Source organism: Lynx rufus, unplaced genomic scaffold (genome assembly GCF_022079265.1).
Source record: "Lynx rufus isolate CCGP_SWC_20201006 ecotype Redwood Valley unplaced genomic scaffold, mLynRuf1.p SCAF_17, whole genome shotgun sequence".
Taxonomy (NCBI): Eukaryota; Metazoa; Chordata; class Mammalia; order Carnivora; family Felidae; genus Lynx; species Lynx rufus.
In genome coordinates this window covers 6,561,497-6,581,801 of record NW_025814831.1, presented here as the reverse complement: position 1 = coordinate 6,581,801, position 20,305 = coordinate 6,561,497, and the positions used below count along the sequence as shown (strand labels likewise).

Sequence of the window (20,305 nt, the reverse complement as noted above, 5' to 3'; positions counted from 1 at the left end):
GGCAGGCAGTGGAGGAGCGTTGGCCGAGAGAGGCCTGGCGCTGGCTGGTCTCGCAGCCCCCGGACCTGGCCCTGCCGTCTCGCAGGGCAGCGCCGCTGTGGGTCTGTCCTCGCGGGCCAGCCCCCCACACCCCGTGCCCACATTGGCTTTGGTAGGAGGACCCCGGTGAGTTCCGAACCAGCTCAGGACCGTCGGGTGCACCTGCTCAGAGCTCTGGTTCCTAGGTCACACCAGGGCTTGGGGCTGAGATTCCTCCCACCCGGGCCTGAAACTAGACAGAGGCCATCCGAGTGGCTGTCGGTGCCGTCCAGCACCTGAGGTGCTCCCGGGGGCCATGGCCCTCCAGCGGCGACCCCCGCCCCCACCCGAAACAAACACTGCGCACCAACCGTGGAGGCTTGCAAAGAGCCTTTATTTATCTAGCGCAAAGTAGACACTATCACAATCTTCTGTTACTCCTTTTACTAAAATAGTTCAAATCAATGTTTTTACCACACTATCAAAAGTTCTATTTCTTTTTTCTCTCCAAATCAAAGTGGTTCAGTGGAAGGTAGAAACGGGCACAGGGGTCTCCAGCTCCCAGCTCCGCCTGGAGCCAGGCCAAGGGCTGGCCCGGTTTCTCACGGCGGTCACATACTACAGAAAATAGAGCATGGCTGACGGCCCAGGGACAGGAACCAGACGTTCCAGCCCGATTCCAGAAAGCAGCACAAATACTTCCCCCCACGGTATGAAAAATATACACCTCTACCGCTCTGCAGTCATGCGCTCAGCTTGTTTCTTTAAAAAAAAAAAAAAAAAATCAGTAGTATGTATTTTGTTTCCTCTCAAGTTTTCAAGAAAAAGAAAATGAAAGGTCACTTTTTTCTCTTCAAACACTGATGTGTAGCTAATAACTTTTGGATAAAAATGTGCCACCCTAAAAAATGTGCTCAGCAGATTCTGCTCCCAGGATGGGCGAGGCCACCTGGGGTGAGGCTGGAAGGGTGACCTCCATCACAGTGGGAACTGAAGCCACAGGACAGATGTCACACTGGGCTTCATGATGTAGACTCAGAGTGAAACGTAAAGGGACCTTTATGAAAGGCCACCCGAGCTCAGCAACACCCCTACCCCCACCATGAGCTGCTACGGCGAAGGCTCCGGAGGGGAGGAGGGGGCCCCCCACGTCACCCGACACACCCCGGGTTGGTGGCAGGGCTGAGGCTCCTCTGACCCTCCCCAGCCTGTGGGCTCCCACTGAACCTGCCCACCACCTAGGGTGTGGGCTCAGACGGAGGTGCTGCTGGCTTTTAAACAGCTTATCACATTAGGTGACTGTCACAGACACGGTTCTGTCCTTGAAAGCCATCCCCGTGCACTGTTGGCTCAGGACCGCGAGCAGCGGTGGGAAGGAGATGCCCGCACCTGGCTTCCACAGCCTCCGTGGCACACAGGAGGGCTCGGGCAGAAACGCTCCGCTCCGCCTGACCCCTGGATGCCACGGCAGCACCCGGGGTGGGGGGGGGGGAGGCCCCTCCGAGGCGGTTCTTCCCTGGGTCGGTCTGCAGACGTGCAGCTACCGGGAGCCCTTACTTATTGCTTATTTTCAGTGGTGGCCGAGCCAACCTGATCCAAACATGAAAAATGGGCTCCCAGCTGTGGCTTCCACCCAAAATGGACCCCTCCCCCCTCCCCCCGGGCTGCTCTGCGGTTCTTTGGACTCCCAAGATCCAGAAGGGGCCTCTGCCCCCCAGCTCACTGCCCACAAGGGCAGGGATTGCCCGGTACCATGACCAAGGGTATCCCCCCCAGCTCCAAACACCTAACCCCTGGTGACAGGCAAGATCCCTCCAGGAGGAGCCCAGAGCTCCCTGTAACCCCCCAGGGCAAGAGGAAAATGCCTGTGGCTGTCACCAGCACCCACTTAGCACTCCCTGGGCACAACGAGGGCCGCGAGCCTTTCCCCTGAGAGCGTACGACCCAAGGGCACAATGACCAACAGGCCAACGCAGAGTCCCCGCTGGGGACAGGAACAGGGCGGCCTCCCCATCCACTGGCCCTGTCCCCGCGCCTCACGGGGGCCTGGACGAGGCCCACCTACTGCAGAGACGGCCTCCCGGGCTCAAGTGCCGGCGGGCGCCCTGCTGAGCACCGCCGCCGAGTGAAGGCGACGTGAGGGGTGGGCGGCCAGGTGCCCAGTGGACACCAGGGCCCGTGCCGACAGCATTCGCGGCGGCCTGTCCCACCTCCCAGCATCTGGGGTCTCGTCTGGAACGTGCCACAGCTCGCTCACCCTCTGGGCCTCGCTTTCCTCACCAACCTCCACGTTTCTGTATCGCGCTCTACGGCCGGCATGGGGTCATTCACACTGAAGCTCTGTTTGATGTCGAGCCCTGCGTGGAGGGCCCGATGCTGTCCCTTCTCCGGCAGAGGACACTGAGGCTCAGAGAGGGGAGGGGACAGCACCTGTGAGCAGGCAGCAAGGCAGAACTCAGCTCGGTCCCCGGCTCCGACCAGCCCAGCCCAGCCCAGCCCAGCCAGCAGCGGCCTCTGCGGCAGGCGGGCCCCGTGGGCTCGCAGGCCGCGACTGAGGGCACCGGCTGAATAAAGCTGGTGGCCTTGGGTGGTGAGCAGGGCCGAAAGAACCTGAGACCTCGTTTTCCCACCGGGGGCCCAGAGAAGCTGATTGACTTGCTGAAGGTCACGCAGCAAATTAAAGCCAGAGCCAGGTCAGGCTCCTTCCTTCTACAGAGGGCAGAACTGTCCCCTCGGCCGCCCACGCAGCTCCGTCGACAGTGACTCTGGCTGGGGGCCAGGCTCTGGGGGATACCAGAGGCCCAGCCCGGCCCAGCGCCACCCATCTGGACAGAGCGGGGCGGGGGGCTCAACCAGAGACTCTCCACGTGGCCTCCCACCTCCCTGGCCCATCATGTGAAGCACAGGAGTGCAGATGCCTCAGGCACCAGGCAGGAGGGACCCAGAGAGGGCACGACCCGGCGCGGGGTTGGGGGACTGTGTGTGTGTGGGGGGGGGGGGGGGCTGGGGGCCTGAACCCTGAAACCGAGCAGCAGCGTGCAGCGGGGAGCTGCGCATGAGGGGGGTGCCAGAGGAAGGGCCTCGGAGCCTCCAGCCACAGACACGGAGCTTCCTGGTCGGGGACTCGGGACCCAGTGCTCAGCGGGCTGGCGTTCAGGCCACAGCAGATGGGTGAGGAGTGGGGCCCCCCGCGTTAGGTCCAGCCACCGGGGGCCTCTGTCTGGTGCGGGTGGAAGGCTTGACGAGGCGCCCCTCCGCCGAGGCCGGCCTTCGGCCCCTCACCAATGGGGCCCCGGGGCAGGGACGAGGCTGTCCAGGCCGCCCTGCTGCACAGAACGGCCGGCAGCCTCGCGTCTTCCCGGTTTGCTGGTGTGTGAGGAGGGAGGTGGGGGCCCGGCCGTCCGTGTGCTGGACCCACGGCAGCCGGGTCACGGCGGGCAGCGTCCTATGTACAATTCGCCACAGAAAAAGAAGACGGGGGCCTGCGGCTCCCCAGGACACCCCGCAGGGCCAGTCCACATCCACGGGGGAGCAGCCCTACAAGGGTCCCTTGAACTGGTTCCCAGACAGGTGTTGCCGGATGGAGGGCTTGGAGCTGGCCGCATCCCCCAGTTTTCTCCAGACCACCTGCGGACGGGGGCGAGCTGTGAGCGGAAAGCCCACCCGGAGCCCACCCCCTGGCCTGTATGCACAGACCGCCTCACTGCCCCTCCAAACCACCCACGTCCCCAGAGCCACGGGGCCAGGAGGGGAAAGTGAGGCTGTGTGAGGCCCAGAGACACTCAGACCAGATCTTTGCACGTCCCCCCCCCTCACGGCCACGCCTGCCATCCTGAGCACGTCACTGCCGGGGCGCAGGCGTGGCCTCGCGGCTGTCCAGTGGGACCCAGAGGTACAGGAGGCAGCATGGGAGGGGTGGGGGTCAGAACACCCGCCCCCCCCCCCCCCCCGCCCCGTGAGGCCCGGGCCAGCCCCTGCCGGGTCCTGTAAGTATCCAGGGATGACACACTGGCCAGTGGGGTCACGGGTGAGGTTCCACCTCCTGGACAACCAGAGAAACGGCCCAGCTTCCAGAAACCAACGCAGCCCTAGTCACGGAGGGCCCCACCCACACGTCCAGTCTGAACACCACCGGCAGCCACCAGGGGCACCAGACACCTGCGGTCTGGGGCCGGGGCCCAAGGGATGGGACGTGGGGTGAACACGACCCGTCCCGGGAGGTTGGGGGGTGCTCTGGGGATGGACAGACCCCAGAGGTCAGGGACCCCATTCTCGGGGAGAAGTGGGTTAGGCAGCGGGGTGAGGACAGGCCCCGGGCTCTCCGGGTGCCTCCCCCTCCAGGTCACCGGCCCCTCCCACCAGGGGACGGCTGGGGCCCTCCCTGCTCCCACGCCCAGGCCGCGGCCCCGGGGAAGCGCCTCACGTTGCACATCTCGCGGACGATGGCCTTCTCCTTCTCGCTCAGGCCTTCCTCACAGCCGTCCTGGAGCCGCCGGTCCAGGTTCTCGTGCACTTCCAGGACCTGCGGGAACAGGCCCCGGGGCCGGAGGTGAGGCCAGGGTCCCGAGGTTGGGGCACGAAGAGACCGGAGGGGCGGGTCCTCATCCTCACTTTTTGGTCCTCTTCCCTCCCCCTAGTGGCTCTGCAGGAGGGAAGCCACACCCCCACATCAAGAGAGGCGGGGCAAGCTGGGGACGCCTCGCCTGGAAGCAGGGAGGACAGGCTGGGCGGGACTACCCTCGGGCAGGTGGCCTCGTGCTAGGCCAGGGCCCCCAGCTCGTGATTAGAGGGACAAGGGCAGCACCTGCTCACACACGGGGTGAGTGGGCGTGTCCAGTCACTGCTGCGTGCGCTGTATCCGCGCAGACGCAGACTGGCCCCCAAACCCGGGGGACGGCGCGCCTGTGTCCGTGCAGGCGTGGGGCGTCCACGGGTGCGCGCACAGGTGGGATGTGAGGTCCGGGTAAGCGAGCTCCCCCAGGAGCAGTGAGAGCCTCAGCGGGACCTACACCTGAGCAGAGAGGCAGGTGTGCCTGGAGGCGAGGCTGGGCCTTGGGGTGCTGGGGCTTTAGTGCTACCGCAGCCCTGCCCCCGACTCTCAGGCTTTGGGGGAGCGCCGGCTCTTCCCCTACCGCACCCGGGCCTCAGTTTCCCCAGCTGCAGGGATGGCAGACAGGTGACACGCTTGCTCCGGCCAACTGACACCTCCATTTCCAAGGTGTTCGTGGTCACCCCGACCCCCCCAACCCCTGCACAAGGACGAAAGCCCCCACCCTGCTGCTCAGATGCCCATGTGGGCTCAGAGCAAATGTGACGTCCAAGGTCCCAGGTCCTGTGCTGCACCAGGGATCTGGGGGCTCCTGAGGGGGCAGGAACTGGGTGAGGGGGGGCAGGGCCTGGCCCTCACCTTCATCGCGTGCACGACAGCCTCTGGCTTCTGTCCCGCGGAGCTGTAGCCGGCGGAGGGGGGCGAGGACAGCTCGGGGACCGGGCAGGCTGGGCCCTGTGGGAGGGAATCACGCTGTCGCAGCTTGCCCAGAAGGGCTCCCAGCTGGTGGCCACGAGTGCGGCCGGCAGCAGACAGAAGTCCCTGCTTCTGTGGGGCCAGGGCCCAGGCAGGAGGAAATGGGGCCCCGGCTGATGAGGGAGAGGAGGCAGGGAGGACAGAGGGGCAGCACCTGGCCCCCACCCCGTCCCGCGGGCTCCTCCTCACAGCCCGTGGGGAAGGCCTGCTGTTTCCCGGAGGAAGTGAGTCCAGCTCAGAGATGGCAGGGACTGGCAAGGAGCAAACCGCGGGGGGCTGCCTCCAAAGCTGCCACCCTCCCCGCCGACACCAGGTGAGTGGGCTAAACCAGGCTTCACCCCATCCCCCACCCCCAGGGACACTCTTCCAGCCCTGCCCGGCCACTGCATGCCACCGCAGTCGGCCAACACCTGAAACGGCAACCAGGTGCCCAACTCGGCACAGCCTGGGGTGCGGGGGCCGAGGCCGGGCGAGGAGGGGGGTCCAGCCCCCAGATGTCGGGCCCACCGATGTCAGAGGCTGCAGGTGCGCCCGGCATCCCCAGTTTCTTCTCCACAGGGATTACTGGTATGGGCAGGGTGCAGGGCCCGGCCTGCAGGGAGGCCCCACAGGAGGAGGGCCCCCAGACAAGGAGGACTCAGGATGGAGCTCTCCAGGCCAAGAGACACCAGAAGACACTGGGAGTGAGCCTAACGGGCTCAGCAAACACCAACAGCCAGATTGAAAACGCCAAGGGTCCCAGGCAGGGAGGCCAGGGAGCTGGGGTTCCCGGCACAGCTGTCCCTTCTCTGGGTCCTGGTTTCTTTCCCAGTCACCGACCCCAGTGACCAGGCAGGCTTGGTGAGCAGGCTCGTGGGGCCATCACCCTGGGATCCTGCCCAGCGAGGCAACGCTGTGCAGAGACTCTCGGGGCCCAGAACTTTCTGCTGTGGGCCAGCCCCTCTGCACTCTCCCCATCTGCCCACCCCACCTGGACCTTCTCCTGGCTCCACCCAGAGGCCGGGTCCCATAACCTTGGGGCCGGAAAAGCAGACTTGGGCAAAGCTCTCCTGGCTGTGACCTGAGGCAGGGCCCAACCCACTCTGTGCCTCGGTTTCCTAATCTGGACAATGGAAGGGTCCCTGTGTCCCAGAGTGTGTGCAGAGCCCTGGGATGCCATCTAGTGGCCCAGGCTGCCTGGTCTCTGGGGCCCAGGCCAGATCTGTTGTGTGGAGAGATCAAAAACGGATCCAAGGGCTCTGGGGAGGCAGGTGGAAGGCAGAACACAAGCATGTGCCCGGCAGGCTGCGCTCCCCGCATCGGCCAGCAGGGGGCGGTAGCCACACACGTTCAGCCCTTAAGAGGCACAGGGACCTCTGGCCTCCAGTCCTATCTGTACCTGGGGCTCCCTGAACAGCCGACTCTATAGGCAGGGCAGGGGACGATCGCTGCTCCAGGGGGCTGCTTCCTGGAGCAAAGGCAGGAAGGGAGCCAGGAGTGGCCAGGGCAGGCCGTGCAATGCAGCCTTTCCCTGACCGACCTCACCAGGCTGCCAATGAGCGTGCCACTGCGGGTCCTGAGAAGGAAGCTGAGCTGGACGTGTAGCACGTGTTAAGGAGTAAATGCCACCAGGACTGGTACTCCCGGGGCTCTCCCCACACACAGCTCTCCCAGCGGTGGGAGGGCCAGCACCCACCTGAGCCGCCCAGCGCACCGAGTGCTTGCAACCCTCAGATGTTATCTTTCTACATCCCCATTTTACAGATGGGGAGAGTGGGTCTGAGAGAAGGCCAAGACCAAACAGCCAGCCCCAGTGGGGCTGGAACTGGGTCTGTAGCTCCAGAGCTGGCGCCGGAGACGGGGAGGCCAGTGTGTACCCGGGAGAACTGAAGCCACACGTCCACACACACACTTGTCTGGAATGTTCAGGGCAGCACTATTCACAGCAGGCAAAGCACGGGAACAGCCCCAAATGCCCAGCAGCTGATGGTCGCATCAGCAAAACGTGACACATCCACGCCCCGGAGTCTCACTCGACAGTGAAAAGGAGCAAGGTGCTGACAGGCTGCGACAAAGCCTCCATCGCGAGGCACTACGCGGAAGCAGCCAGTCACAGAGGATCGCACGCTACAAGTTTCCGTTGCGAGGAAATGTCCAGAATAGGGAAATCTACGGAGACACAAGCACATCCGTGGTCTCCAGGGGCTGAGGCAGGGGAGAGTGGGGAAGGTTGCTACAGGGCACAGAGTTTCCTCGCGGGGTAATGAGATGGGGTGATGATTACACAAATCTGCAAATATGCACAAAACAAAACAAAACAAAACAGGGAAACTGCATGCTCAAAAATAAAGTCGACCAAAAAAAAAAAAAGGCAAGGGGACCAGTCTCCCCCAGGGACCTGTCAAAAGACTTGATCCTGCTCTCGGCTGGAGAATGCCAGAAAGCCACTGCCAGCTCCTTCCATGGGGCCCTGAGTCCCAGGTGTGGCTGGGCTCCTGGGCACCCTGCCCCATGGCCACCTGGGCCAGTGACCCTCGTGGGGAGCAGCTGGAGAGCCCTGCACAGACCTGCAGCCTCTGACTCACGTGGACAGGGAGAGGGGAATATGGAGGGACAGAGGTGGGGCGGGGGGGGGGGGGGACAGCCAGCCTGGCAAGGAAAGGGTGTCCCCACCCTACAGGGTCACCTGTTTCACCTCGGGGCCCTCTGGCATGTGGGCGACCTTCCCTCGCCGCCCCCCCCCCGTCCCTGGACCTACTGGCACCTTACAGAAGACGGGCCAGCTGTGGCAGAGCCTGTGTCCCCAGCGTCATCGGGCACAGAGGGTCCACCCCATACAAGCCCTCACTCGCCCCGTGGACCCACGTGCCAGACACAGGCCATCCACTGCTGCCTCCGCAGCCTTTGTGGCTGAGCCTCCCCTAAAACACCCTACCTTCTCTGTGCACCTCGGAGACCTGCCCCCGGCCTTGAAGGAGGTTCACACTGGCCCTGGCCTCTAGGCCCACGTGGGCTCGGTGCCAGCACGCAGGATGCATCGCCCTTCCCGGTCCCCAGATCGCCGCGGCTCCAGCACATAGCGCTCCACAGCCACGGGACGAACACAGGTGGGGCGCTGGAGGGGGCCGGGGGGCGACGGAGTGAAGGAGCAAGGGGCCAGTCCCCACTGGGGCACCCTGGGCTTCTCAGCGCCCTTCTGCACAGAGCACTTGGGAGCCCAACCCGGCCACAGGCTCCTGGATGAACATTTGGATTATCTGCCTGGTCGGCCTCAGCAGCTACATTCCTGGAGGTGTGAGGGCCTCAAAAGAAAACACAGCACCTGGCCGGCAGCCAGCGGCGGCCCCAGCCTGCTTCTGCCAGCACCGAGGCCCAGCGAGGCCTGGCAGGGGCACCCCGGGGTCACCCTTGCTGGCCGGGGTCATGGGGAGAGAGCAGCGGCCACCTGGCAGAGTGACCTCAGGCCAGCCGGGCTCCTCGCCCGTTCCCTGCGGATGGCCAGGGTCCCCGCCCGGCTGCACAGAGCACTGAAGCCGCTCCAGTCACGGTCACCCGCCCAGCTCGTGCGGCAAGGGGTCCGCGGGCAGCGTTTTTGGGCATGTTCACAGATTTACGCAATCATCCCAATAGAACACTTCCTCACCCCGAAAAGAAACCCCATACTCGTCAGCAATCCCCATGGCCCTCTTCCCAGCCCTGGCCAACCAGTGAGCTCTGCCTCCCCAGACCGTGCACTCTGGACACGTCGCACAGGGATGGCGGACACGTTGGCCCACAGGGAGCGGTCCCGACTAGCCATCCGCGTCCCAGAGAGCTGGCCCCACGCCGCGCCCCCCTCACGCGCTCGGGGCAGCCCAGAGCCCAGGACCGCCCCGGAGGACCCAGGGTGAACTAGTGCCCGGCACAAACCGGAGCTCCTCCCCGACGCTCGGTCACAAAGCCCGGGTAGCGAGTACGCATCGCATGCACTGCCGCCCCGGCCCAAGCCCCGGCCAGGCACCCTTCCCCACCCGCCGGAGCCGAGAAGTGACAGGTGCCCTGCACCCGGGGCCTGGGCAGCCGCTCGCGGGGCCTCCAGACGCGGCCCCTCGCTGCCCCAACATTGCTCGGGCTTGGCCGCCATCTCTAACCGCCTCGCGGGGCCCGCACAAGCCTCCGAGGGCCACGAGCCCAGATCCCCGGCTGGCAGAGGGCGGGGGGAAGGAAGGGGATGGAGGGCCACTCAGGCAGAGCCCCAGCTCCGACCCATCGCCCTCGCCTGACCTGAATGCTGCTCAGGCCGGAGACGAGGGTCCCGGTCCCAGGTGTGGTCACGGACCGTCCGCCGGCCCGGGCAGGTCGGCAGACAGGCAGAGCCTCACCCCTGCACTGGAACGTGGATTCTGGAGGCACCGGGTCCACACGTGAAAAGTGCGACTCCAGGGAAGGGGCACTTACGTTCTGCAGGGAGTCCTGGTAGGAAGGCGGCAGGCTCGCCAGCTGGGATTCCGAGTGGTATGGGGAGAAGCCCTTCCGCAGAGTCCGGAACTCTCCAGAGCCTGCCTGCTGCGGGGGGGGAGGGGGACAGGTTAGAGGGGCCCAAGGACTGTGCCCCGTGAAGACTTGGCCCTCCCGCCCCCACACAGTGGTCTGCACCCTCCCTCCCCTCTCCCTGCCTCACTGCCATCAGCGGGAGCCCTTGTCACCCGCCTCCCTGCTCACGTGTTGGGGCCACGAGGCAGGGGGCTCCATGTCGCTCCCCAGGTCATGCTGTATCAATGCGGCTTGAACAGAATAAATGAGGAAATGAGTGCGTGGCACCCCCACCCCCGGCCCTCCTTCCTCTGCTCCAGCCTCCTGCACTTGTCCAGCCCAGCCTGGGGAACACTGTCTCCGACCCCTGGGGCCCGCATCCACCGGAAGGCCCTCCCACCTCCCACACGTGAGCCCGTCACTCTGCTCCGCTCAGTGCTCGCCCTCAGCCTCTGCTATAGGACAGGAGCTCCCAAATGTAGTTCCTGCGTCTCACCCCTCTGTATCCACAGGAATCGGTGCATGCTCAGGAAGGAGGGAGGGAGAGGTGGAGGAGTGAGTGAGTGAGTGAGTGAATGAACACATATTTGGCCTTAGGTGATTTTCCTCAAGGCCAAGCAAATGCCCCCCAGAGGCTGGGGGCTGTGATCCGCAGAGGGAGGGGATCCGGGGGTCCCGCTCAATCCAACACAGGCCCTCTGGTCCAGCTGAGCACAAGCCCCTCCATCACTAAGAGCCTGGGCTGGCGTTTCTGGCCCAGACACCTGTTTCTACTTCAAAGGAACTGAGGGCACGCTGTTGGGCAGATAAAACAGAGAATGTCCCGTAAATCAACAGGGTGCCGAGTTACCCAAACAGATCCTGGAGGGGAGGAGGCCAGAGCAGGGGCAGGTGAGCCAGATGGCATAGCAACCACATCTGGGGGTCCCTCCTCCTGCTCACCAGCCCCCCTCTGCTGGTTCGGGAGGGACCCACATGCAGCCTGCTTCCCTCCTGCCAGTTGCTGGACACAGACCGCAATTCTCATGGGTCTCCAGCCTCACCAGCTCCACGCTCCGCCCTCCCATCCCCATCAGGTCCCCCAGGTCAGACCCCCCAGGTCTCAGGGGGCCAGCTCAGGGGCACACAGCAGTGCCCTGTAAGCGTCTGTGGGACTAGAATAAAAACCCAATTAAGGCAGATGCCCCGCGGAGGCCGCCAGAGCAAACATCAGAAAGCAGATCTGAGCAGTCACCCACCAGATTACCATCACCCACCCCGGGCACCTTGGCCAGGACCAGAGACAACTATTCCCATGGCCTCCAGGAAGACCTCAGTGTAAACAAAGGTTACCAAGAGGCACAGAGGGGAGAGAAGTGGCGGCCCACCCTCCCATGGTGGCCCCTGAAGTGTAGCAGGGTGTCACCAGAACCCTTAAAATGTGACTGCCACGTCCCCTGATTATGGCCAACCCTGGGCTGAACCAGAGGTGGGTGGCCCAGCGAGGGGTCCCCTCTGCCACCTGACACCAAAATGACAAAGACCCTGCCCCTTTGCCCAGCACCCCCTCGCCCCCCCAGCAGGGGGACCCCCCCCCTCATCAGGGCACCTGCGCCTCTCGGGCTCTCCCACCCTGGGCAGGGGGGTCCACCTTCACTCAAAGGCAAAACTCCCAACCAATTATTTTCCTGGCCAGGTGACAGTTACCAACTCGTCTCCAATGGACAGTACGTTCTAACCCCAGTCACGCCGAACACCACACCCAGTGCCACCAGGCTCTCACCAGGCCCCCTGCCACCATTCTGCAGGAGCACGCCCCGCCCGCCTGGCCAGGCTGCTGAAAGAGCCCAGGTGTAAGACTCAGCGCAGCTCACACACTGACATTTATTTGGCCACACGGCCAGCGATGTGAGCCACCGCTCTCTCCCAGCAGTCCCTGGGACCAGGACGGCTGGACGCTGCCTGTCCTTCCCCAAAGGACCGTCTAGAACCTCATCCGGGCCTCGTCTCCCCCTCGTCCACACCTCCTCTGGTGCTAGACCAAATGGGTTCAGAAGGAACTCCCGTGTTGGTACTGAGAACACTGGTTTATGGAGCCCCCTCCCTCCCCCCGGATCATTTCCTCGGGAGGACATGTATGTACAAGGGGGTGGGAGGCAGTGTTTTTAATTAGCACATGCAATCCCCACCCCTGCCTTCAGTGATCATCTATAAATATTTGTGCATCCACAGAACTTTATTAGCGACCCACCAAGCTGGCGGGGGAAAGACACACGATCTCTCGTTAGGGGCAACGGGACTAATGACACATCAAAATGAGGGACCATAACGGCACTTCAATCCAAATGAAAAATCCTGGGATGTGCCTGTTGGTGCCCAAGAATGAAATCCTTAGGTTTTCATCGCCGAGGGGATGCGGAGCTGAAATGGCCTTGTGGGTTGGCTGGGCCTGCTCAGGGTGGTTCAGGAAGCGGGGACAGGATGCCTGCCCTCCTATGGGATAGGATCCCAAACGAAGGTCCCTCAGGACCCAGGGAGAAAGGATCTGCCACACAGAGTGGGCGGGGCTCCCACATCCTTAAAGGACACATGGAGCGCAAACAGGTTTGCCCCTTCCAGCCACGGGGGACACCCGGGAGGCCACGCCCCTGCCCCCCTCCCTCCCTCCACCCCCCCTGCCGAGTCCGCTGTTAAGGACACGGGCCTCAGTCCCTGCGTCGCTGCCTGGCTCGGAGCTGGCGTGAACTCGGGCTGCCCCAGCCCCTCTGGGCCCCCGCGGGCATGCAGCGAGCTCCCCAGCCATTGCCCGCCGGGGGGCTCCGGGGAGCACCGTCAGAGGGCTCCTCCTGGAGCAGAAAAGGGCCACAGCAGGAAGCAAAGGGAGGACCCCGCCCACGTGCCCCTCCCTGGGCAGCAGCTGTGGATGGGCTCGCTCAGAGCAGCTGTCACCCCTCCCACCTGCTCCCAAAGGACTCCGGTCCCCGAGGGACCGTCTGCTGCAGCACCTACTGCGTGCACCCGGCAGGGACGCAGCGTCTACCGTGCGAAGCCAGGACCGGGAGGTGGGGCCCCAAGGGTGAACGCCGACAAAGGGGCGTCCGGAGAGCACTCGGACTACAAAGGCCAGCTGGGTGGATGCGGTGGCAGCTCAGTGAGCACGGCCTGCGTGGGGCACCGCGGAGGCCGCTGCCCCGTGGCTCTCTGCTGCCGTTCGGCAAAGCTGGACTCCAATGCCGGCTCGGGAAGGGCAGACCCCAGGAAGAATCTAGAGGCAGAAGCGGGGCACCTGGGGGTGCTGAGCTCCCAGGAAGTGCCAGGAGGGTGCCAGGGCCGGGGGAGACCCGGAGGAGACAGGACAGCACACAGCACTCAAAACAGCCCCCACCACAGACACCACTGCAAACACGTCCCGCCAGGCGGTTCTACCTGAAACCAGCTTCTCGGGCGGCCGCAGGGGCGGGGCGGCTGCAAGGGAAGAGGAGCGGTGTCACCCAGGAAATGCCAGCCACGGCCCCCCTCGGCCCCCCCTCCCCTGGTCCCTCGGTAGCCCAAAGGTGCCGGGGCCTCGGCTGGGCCGGGGTGGGCACCTCGGAGCCCCCACGTTTTTAGAAAGCCCCATGTTTACCAGGGCTGCCCAAGTGCCCGGCCCGCTCCCAGCCCTCTCGGGGCTCACACCAGGCCCCTGCACTGGCCTAGAGGCGCCCCGAGATGCCAGCCCGCCGGCTGGGAGGGGAGGGGTGGGGGGGGTGACCGGCGGGGCCCCTCACACGGGCATGCTGGTACAACCGTCCGGCCACACTTGTCTTCTCGGTTTCCCCTTTAATTTCAAGAGAACTCATTTGCAGGCCGTTAAGAAGAGAGCGGCGGCTCCGTGGCTGGGGGCCCAGACGGTTCTTCCTAACTGGTGCTCAGATCAGGCATCGGAGGCCCCACGCGTGGCGAATGTACGGTTACTATTACTCACCCACTGCTGGCACCGCGTCCCTACTCCCCATGCAATGTCAGACCCCAAATCCCAGGTTTCAAACTCGAGCGTGTGGCTGATGGCAGAACACCCAGACGGTCTCATCCGCCACAGTGACCATCGGCCCCTTACAGGTCCCCTCGGCAATAAGGTGAGTGAGAGGCAGGGACAGGCCTCGGGATCTCCCCAGGAAGGGGTGGGGGGCTTTGGGGAGGGGAAGAGATTTGCAAAATCCAAATCCCACCGCGGCTGGGTGAGTCTGAGCAGCCCATCAGTGTTCCAGGTCTCTGCTGCTTGCAGGTAAATCGGGGTCACGAAGGGCACTCGGCTGCTGGCTGGCCCACGACTCTTTCCACTGGCCAGCCCTAGTCCTCAGTGCTTTGCGGGATTCGCCCTTTAATCCTGGGGCGGCCACCATCAGTGTCCCCATTTTACAGACGAGAAAACTGAGGCACAGAGAGGTTAAGCCCCTGGCCCAACGCCCCCCAGCTGGTAAGCGGCACTTTGGCGACTTGAACCAGGCCCTCTAGCCCTAGAGTCCTGGGCTTGGCCTTGACGGTCACCCAGCATGTGGCTCACAGTGGACAGCGATTAAGCCTCAGGCATAGAGGTGGTATTCCTAGCCTCCTTCTGCCCATATTGCTAGACAGACCATCTGCTCAGATGCTAGAAAGGTTTCCTCCCTGGTTGAAGGAGAGGTTCAAGGACCGGTTCTGAGGTTCTGCTAAAGACGTAGCTAAAGCCCTCCAGAGATCCAGAAGGCACACCATTCACAAGGGAGGGAGCAGGACGTGACCACCATGCCTCAAGCAGGGACAGCCCAGGGCCCGTCAACCAGCAGCGACCTGTCCCAGAAGGCACCACCAAAGAAAGACTGGAGGCCAGCGTCTCTGGACAGCTTGGGCAAGGGAACGGGCCACTCAGGACGACAGGTCTTCCCCGGGGACTCAGAACACAGCACTGAGGCCTCAGCACAGGCTTAGAGGGTGGCAGACTATTCCGCTGTCCCCCGGCCCGTATGGTTCAAAACTCAGACAAAGGCCAGAAAGGAGCAGTTCATACAGGGACGGGCCAGGCCCAGCCAGGTGGGCACAAGTCTACCACAGACCTCGAACATCCCAGGTCCCTGAGAGCAGGAAAAAGAGAGAAGGGCAGGCAGTGCCCGGCAGGCAGCGGGCATCACCGTCATCCCTGCCTCACAGGTAAGGAACCCGAAGCATCAGGACATAACGCATCATGCCTAAAGCCACACAGCAGGTGAGTGCTGGGGCATCATTTGAACTCCAATTCCTCTAGAGCCCAAACCCACTTCTTCATACCATCAGGCCAATGACGCCGTTGCTGCAGGCTAGATTGTGTCCCCCCAGGTTCATACGTTGACCCCGTGACCCCTAGAACCATGAGACAGCACACTTCTGTTGCTGAAGCTACCGGGTCTATGCCTCTTTGTTACAGCGGCCCCAGGACACTGATACAGTCACTCAGGCCCGGACGCCCTCCTCTGCCCAGGCCTCAGCTTCCCCATCTGCGCTTGGTGTAAATCCTGGGGTCACTTCTAACCTGAGTGGTTCAGGCGACCCTGCGTGGCGTGGCAGGATAGAGAAAGGGCAGGCACAGGGGTGCGGAGGAGGGAGGCGGGCCTGGACCGCGGCCTCCATCCCCAGGATGGCTGCCCACTCGCCCCGTGTGACATCAGCCCGAACGTCACTGGCTCTTTTGTAAAGCTGGCTTCTGGGCGAACACGGAGCCTTACATTTATCAGCCCAGCAGGGGGATTAAGCGAGGGAACCAAGAGCCGAGGCCCCGGCGTCGATGACAGCCGCCCCCACCCCAGCCCGGCCGGGCACAGAATCCACAGGAAAAGGAATCATGTGTACGGGGGCTCGAGATGAATCATCGCAGAGGAGGCAGCTCTGTTGACGGAATTTTCAAGCCGACACGAGAAAGAAAATACGAACTGCAATACGGTAATTTAGTCTGTGAACACTCTGGCACATTTTTAATTAAAGCTATTTTGGAGTTAAATAGAGGCCATGAGGGGAGGGGAGGGGAGAGGCGGGGGCAGTGGGAAGCGGAGGCCGCAGAGGCCCAGACCCCGGAGCCACGTCCCCTTAAGACGGTTCAAAGAGGAACAGCACTTTCTCCTGCTTTTCGCCGAAACGGCAGGTGCCGGACTTTCCTGCGGTTCCCGTGCGGTTTGATCTCAACGACAAGGCTTAAGTGCCAGAATCATAAAATCTGACAAGCCCGAGCTCACAAGACCCAGGCCAGAAGCCCACCCGTGGCAGGAAGGAATCTCTCTCCCCAAGATTCCCAAGTGTGGGCATCCATCACGTGACTGCCTCCAAAGACGACCAGCTCACTACACCTCATGAAGCAGCTGGTCCTTGGTTCGGCAAGAGCCAGCCTCAGCCTCCCCTCTTGCCCCAGGACTCTGGGTGGGTGGGTGGCCAGGGGCTCCCCGAGATGTATCCACCTAGTCTAGCTGAGCTAGGTCCCGGAGATGCAGATGTGACCGGTCGGACCCAGCAGCCAGTCCCTGAGTCGCCGACAGCCCGGCAGGGGTGGGGGGCAGGCTCCCCAAGGGAGGATCGCAACAGCCTAGCAGCAAGGGAGGGCGGCTCACAGGGCTGAGAGCTCAGACTAAGGACCGAGCCCCCTGGGGGTGGTTGGGGAGGGAGGCTGTCGGGAGGGGGCCGTGCCTGAACCCCTTCTTCCCTGGACTCTCTTAGAACGAGGCCAGTACTCCCATCGTGGGCCTTGTCCCACCTGGGGGGCTCTCCCCGCCTCTGCCGTCCTCCGGCAGCCTCCTCATGCACATGAGTCCTGCTAGCTGAACAAGGAGGTGGTCAGGCCCGTGCCTCGTCACCCCCGAACCCCTAGGGCCATGCCCAGCAGGTCACCAACTATACACGAACTATACACGAAGCCCATTTGACAGGTGAGCAAACCGAATGGTGCCATCTGAGCTGCCCCAGGAATCCAAAAGCAAGTGAGGTGTGAGTTGTCACTAGGAAGCTGACAGCAGGCCGGGGGGGTGGGGGGGGGCGGCTGTCTCACTGTCTCTGTCTCCCATCTCTCCCGAAAGGCTCAGAACAGCAGTGCCCTCCTCTGCAGTCAGATGACCAACCCACCCTCGGGGCCAAGCTCTGGTGACAGCAGGTGGGAGGGCAGCAGGAGCCCCGGCCATGACCCTGGGGACATTCTGCCAGTGGCTCCTGGGTGTCGTTGCTGACCGTAGGTTGAGGCCCAGCCGTTTTGCTACAATAAGGGGTCAAGGACGCACAGCGCGCTGGCGGAGGAGGGCCGAGGCCCCAGCACCACGTGGCTGACGCTGGATGCTTGGGACGCTGGATGCTGAGTCCCCGGAACTGTCCCTCTACTAGCAGTAAGCCAGGCAAAGCTCATTCTTGTCCCTAAATCTCAGTCTAACCGCCTGCAGCCAGCGAGCCTGGATCCCAGTGAGGGTCTGCAAGCCCCCATCTTTGGGTATCTCTGCCTGGCCCAGGCGTGGGCACCAGTGGAGGACGGACAGAGCCCTACTGCTGCTGCCTCCAGACCAAGGCCCCAGGTATGACCCCTGGGAGCAGGTCCGAGCAGGCTTGGGGGTGGGAGAGTGGGGGGCGGGCAGAGCCAACCACTGCTCAGGCGTCTGCTGTCCCCCTGCTGCCCAGACACGGGGCCCCTGACAACCTCCAACTCTGCACATGTGGGCACGGGGCCAGTGCGCACAGCCATCCGGGGCCTCCCTTGTGACAGCAGGGGCGCCCCCAGGGAGGAAGGACTAGAAGGGACCCCTACTTCAGGTCCTGAGTGTGTGCACATCTCCCCCAAGTCCACAGCCAGACCCACCACTGGGAATCGGGGTATACTCTCCCAGTGGGACAATGTGGCCCGGGGTCGGGGACACTCCTGTGTTTGTGGGAAAGGGACCACAAGCTATGCCCGGTTGGACCACAGAACCACAAGGCAAACAGCATCCCGAATTCGGGGCCTGGGCTCTCAACGTGTTCCTCCAAGGGAACAATGAAACAAAGGACAGTCAGGCTGGGACAGACTCACGAGGCCACTGACCCGAAGCTTCGGGTCCAGATCGTGGTCCCGGCCTTCATTCTGCCGCCCAGTGGGCACCTGCCCACGGCAAAGGTCCCCGAGCCTTAAATCTGCCCCTCCCCAACCCCCAATTCTCCCAGCATCACTTCTGCCTACAATTCCTGCAGCCCAGGCCACATACCCTCCTTATCAACCCCCACATCAGGCCCACTCAGAATGCAAGGTGCCCCAGCAACCCCCCCCCCCCCGCCCCCCGGGCCAGGTGAGACCCGAGCCCCGCCCCACCCGAGGAGGCAAAGAAGCCAACAGGTCTTGTGGCCAAGCCCTTCTGCCACACAGCACCTGAACCATATAAGAGTTACCAAACCAGCCCTGCAATTCAGTGCCTGGTGACATACCACAGCATGGGTGCGGTGGCCCTGGCGGTGTGGACAAGTGAGTCCTGCTAGGCTGTGGGACTGCCCACCCGGCCCACGTGGGGGTGAGGCGTGGCATGGCCGTGGTGGGAGCTGTCCTGCGTGCCGGGGCCGTGAGCCTCCCAGCAGCCACCCAACGGGCAGAGAGGGGGCCTCGGGCTTCCCGAGCGGGACAGTGGCACCAAGCCTGCTGGTCGCCTAGCAACGGGGCCGGGCAGCTGAGCCCTCCCCGGGATTGGTTCCCAGAGAAACGCTCTGGGCATTCTGGCCAACACTTACGGGCTGGGGGCATGGCAGGGGAGGGGGAGGGGAGAGTAAGCCAAGGAAGGGGACAAGGGAGAGAGAGGCTGGAGCGGCTGCCCAAGCCAGGTGGCCCCCAGGACCCCACACGGGGCTGACCACAGCCTCCCGTCCCTGTCCCCGCCCACGGCAGAGAAGGCCCCCGTCCTGGCAGTCACCACCCTGCTCCGCTCCAGCCGTCCTCAGCAGGAGCAGAGCCGTGTGCACCCCTGCACCGGCTGTCACCCTGCCCGGCCTCCCCGCTGTGTTGTCCTCATCCTCCAGCCTCTAACCTGCCCTCCCTGTGCCGGGAACGAGCCGGTGATAAGACAGCCTCCTCATCTGCCTGTGGGCGGAGGGCGGACCCCGGCCGGGAAAGGAATAAGGGCGGCAGGAGCAGGGAGGTTTCCATGCGGGAGAGAGCGGGGATGTGCCTGCCCCCTCTCCGGCCCATCCGAGGGGCAAAGCGGCCCCTTCTTCAGCAATTGCACAGTGCACACCATCTCTGGGACAGGCCTAGGGCTGACCCGAGGAGCTCACAGACTCCTGGGGACAGCAGGGAGAGGCTGTGATGGGAGACACCCCAAAGGCCGTGGCGCAAGGGTTAGGTCCGTGACCCCCAATTTCCAGGGGGTGACTCCGGACGGCAGTGGGGGCAGGTGGGTGGCTATAAGCCCCAGGTAGGCTGGGACATGGGTGGGCACTGGAGCAGTGGGGTGGGGGGTGGGGGTGGGGGCTCGCACCGGCCCCTCGAGTGCAGTGCCCCCCCGCTGTCTACCACCCCCAGTCAGCTTACCTGTGCGAGGGCCTTGGTCTCCAGCTGCCTGATGTAGGTGGACGAGGGATCTGTAACGACACAAGTAGGGAGCATCTTAGTCATCAGACTCGGTCTCCAGTGAGAGTCACACCCCCGATCGGAGGCCTTGATGGGACCCTCACAGCCAAGGGGCAGCACACAGCGGGGTATGGGGTCCAGGGAGCCCCGTCCCCGGCACGGTGGGGAAACTGAGGCCCCGGAGGCGTCCAGGACTCCTCCGCTCCACCCTCCCTGGCACACAGGAACTTCGGGAGGCACACGTACTGTGGGCGAGCCACCAGCTTTCCTGGAGGACTCTGCCGACGAGAGCAGTCAGCGGCCGCGCCCTGGGCCAAGTCAGGGACACGCTCCCCAACCGTGCACCCCCAGTTTCCGAAAGCGGCAGGGGGGGAAAGCCACCCTCCCTCACCACCCTCACATGTTTTGCAATCACATCAGAAAGGCAGATAAATTGCCCAGTCCTGCCTCCCAGAGCCCTGGTCCTGCCTCCCCATCAGGCTAGAAATCAGCCCCACCAGCAGAGGACAGAAGCGCTAACCGAGTCACCCCGGGCCAGGCTGGGGTGAGGGAGCCTGCCGAGGAGGAAGCCAAGGGCAACCCAGAGCACAGGGGCCAGGAGGGGACTGCGGGACCCACGGCAGGGAGGGGCAGGGCAGGGCAGGCAAGGGGACGCCACCATCACGGCAGGTGTGGCTGTGCAGGTGGAAAGACAGGTCACCCGGTAAGGGACAGGCTCCGTGCTTCCTGTCCACATGAGCACCGCA

At 63.8% G+C, this 20,305-nt stretch overlaps 1 protein-coding gene across 1 annotated transcript in view; it reads right to left on the bottom strand.

Annotated features, from left to right (window-relative positions):
* Positions 1–3,380: 3,380 nt before the first annotated feature.
* The window catches only part of CCDC85C (coiled-coil domain containing 85C), a 75,532-nt gene continuing 58,607 nt past the window's right edge, over positions 3,381–20,305 (bottom strand). Inside the window, exons 2-6 of the mRNA XM_047079455.1 lie at positions 19,521–19,570; positions 9,959–10,066; positions 5,426–5,521; positions 4,442–4,540; positions 3,381–3,645 (exon numbers count right to left, since the gene is read on the bottom strand). Of these exons, the coding sequence (XP_046935411.1) occupies positions 3,556–3,645; positions 4,442–4,540; positions 5,426–5,521; positions 9,959–10,066; positions 19,521–19,570 (443 nt within the window). The 3' untranslated portion in view covers positions 3,381–3,555. The remainder of the gene's footprint in view (positions 3,646–4,441; positions 4,541–5,425; positions 5,522–9,958; positions 10,067–19,520; positions 19,571–20,305) is intronic.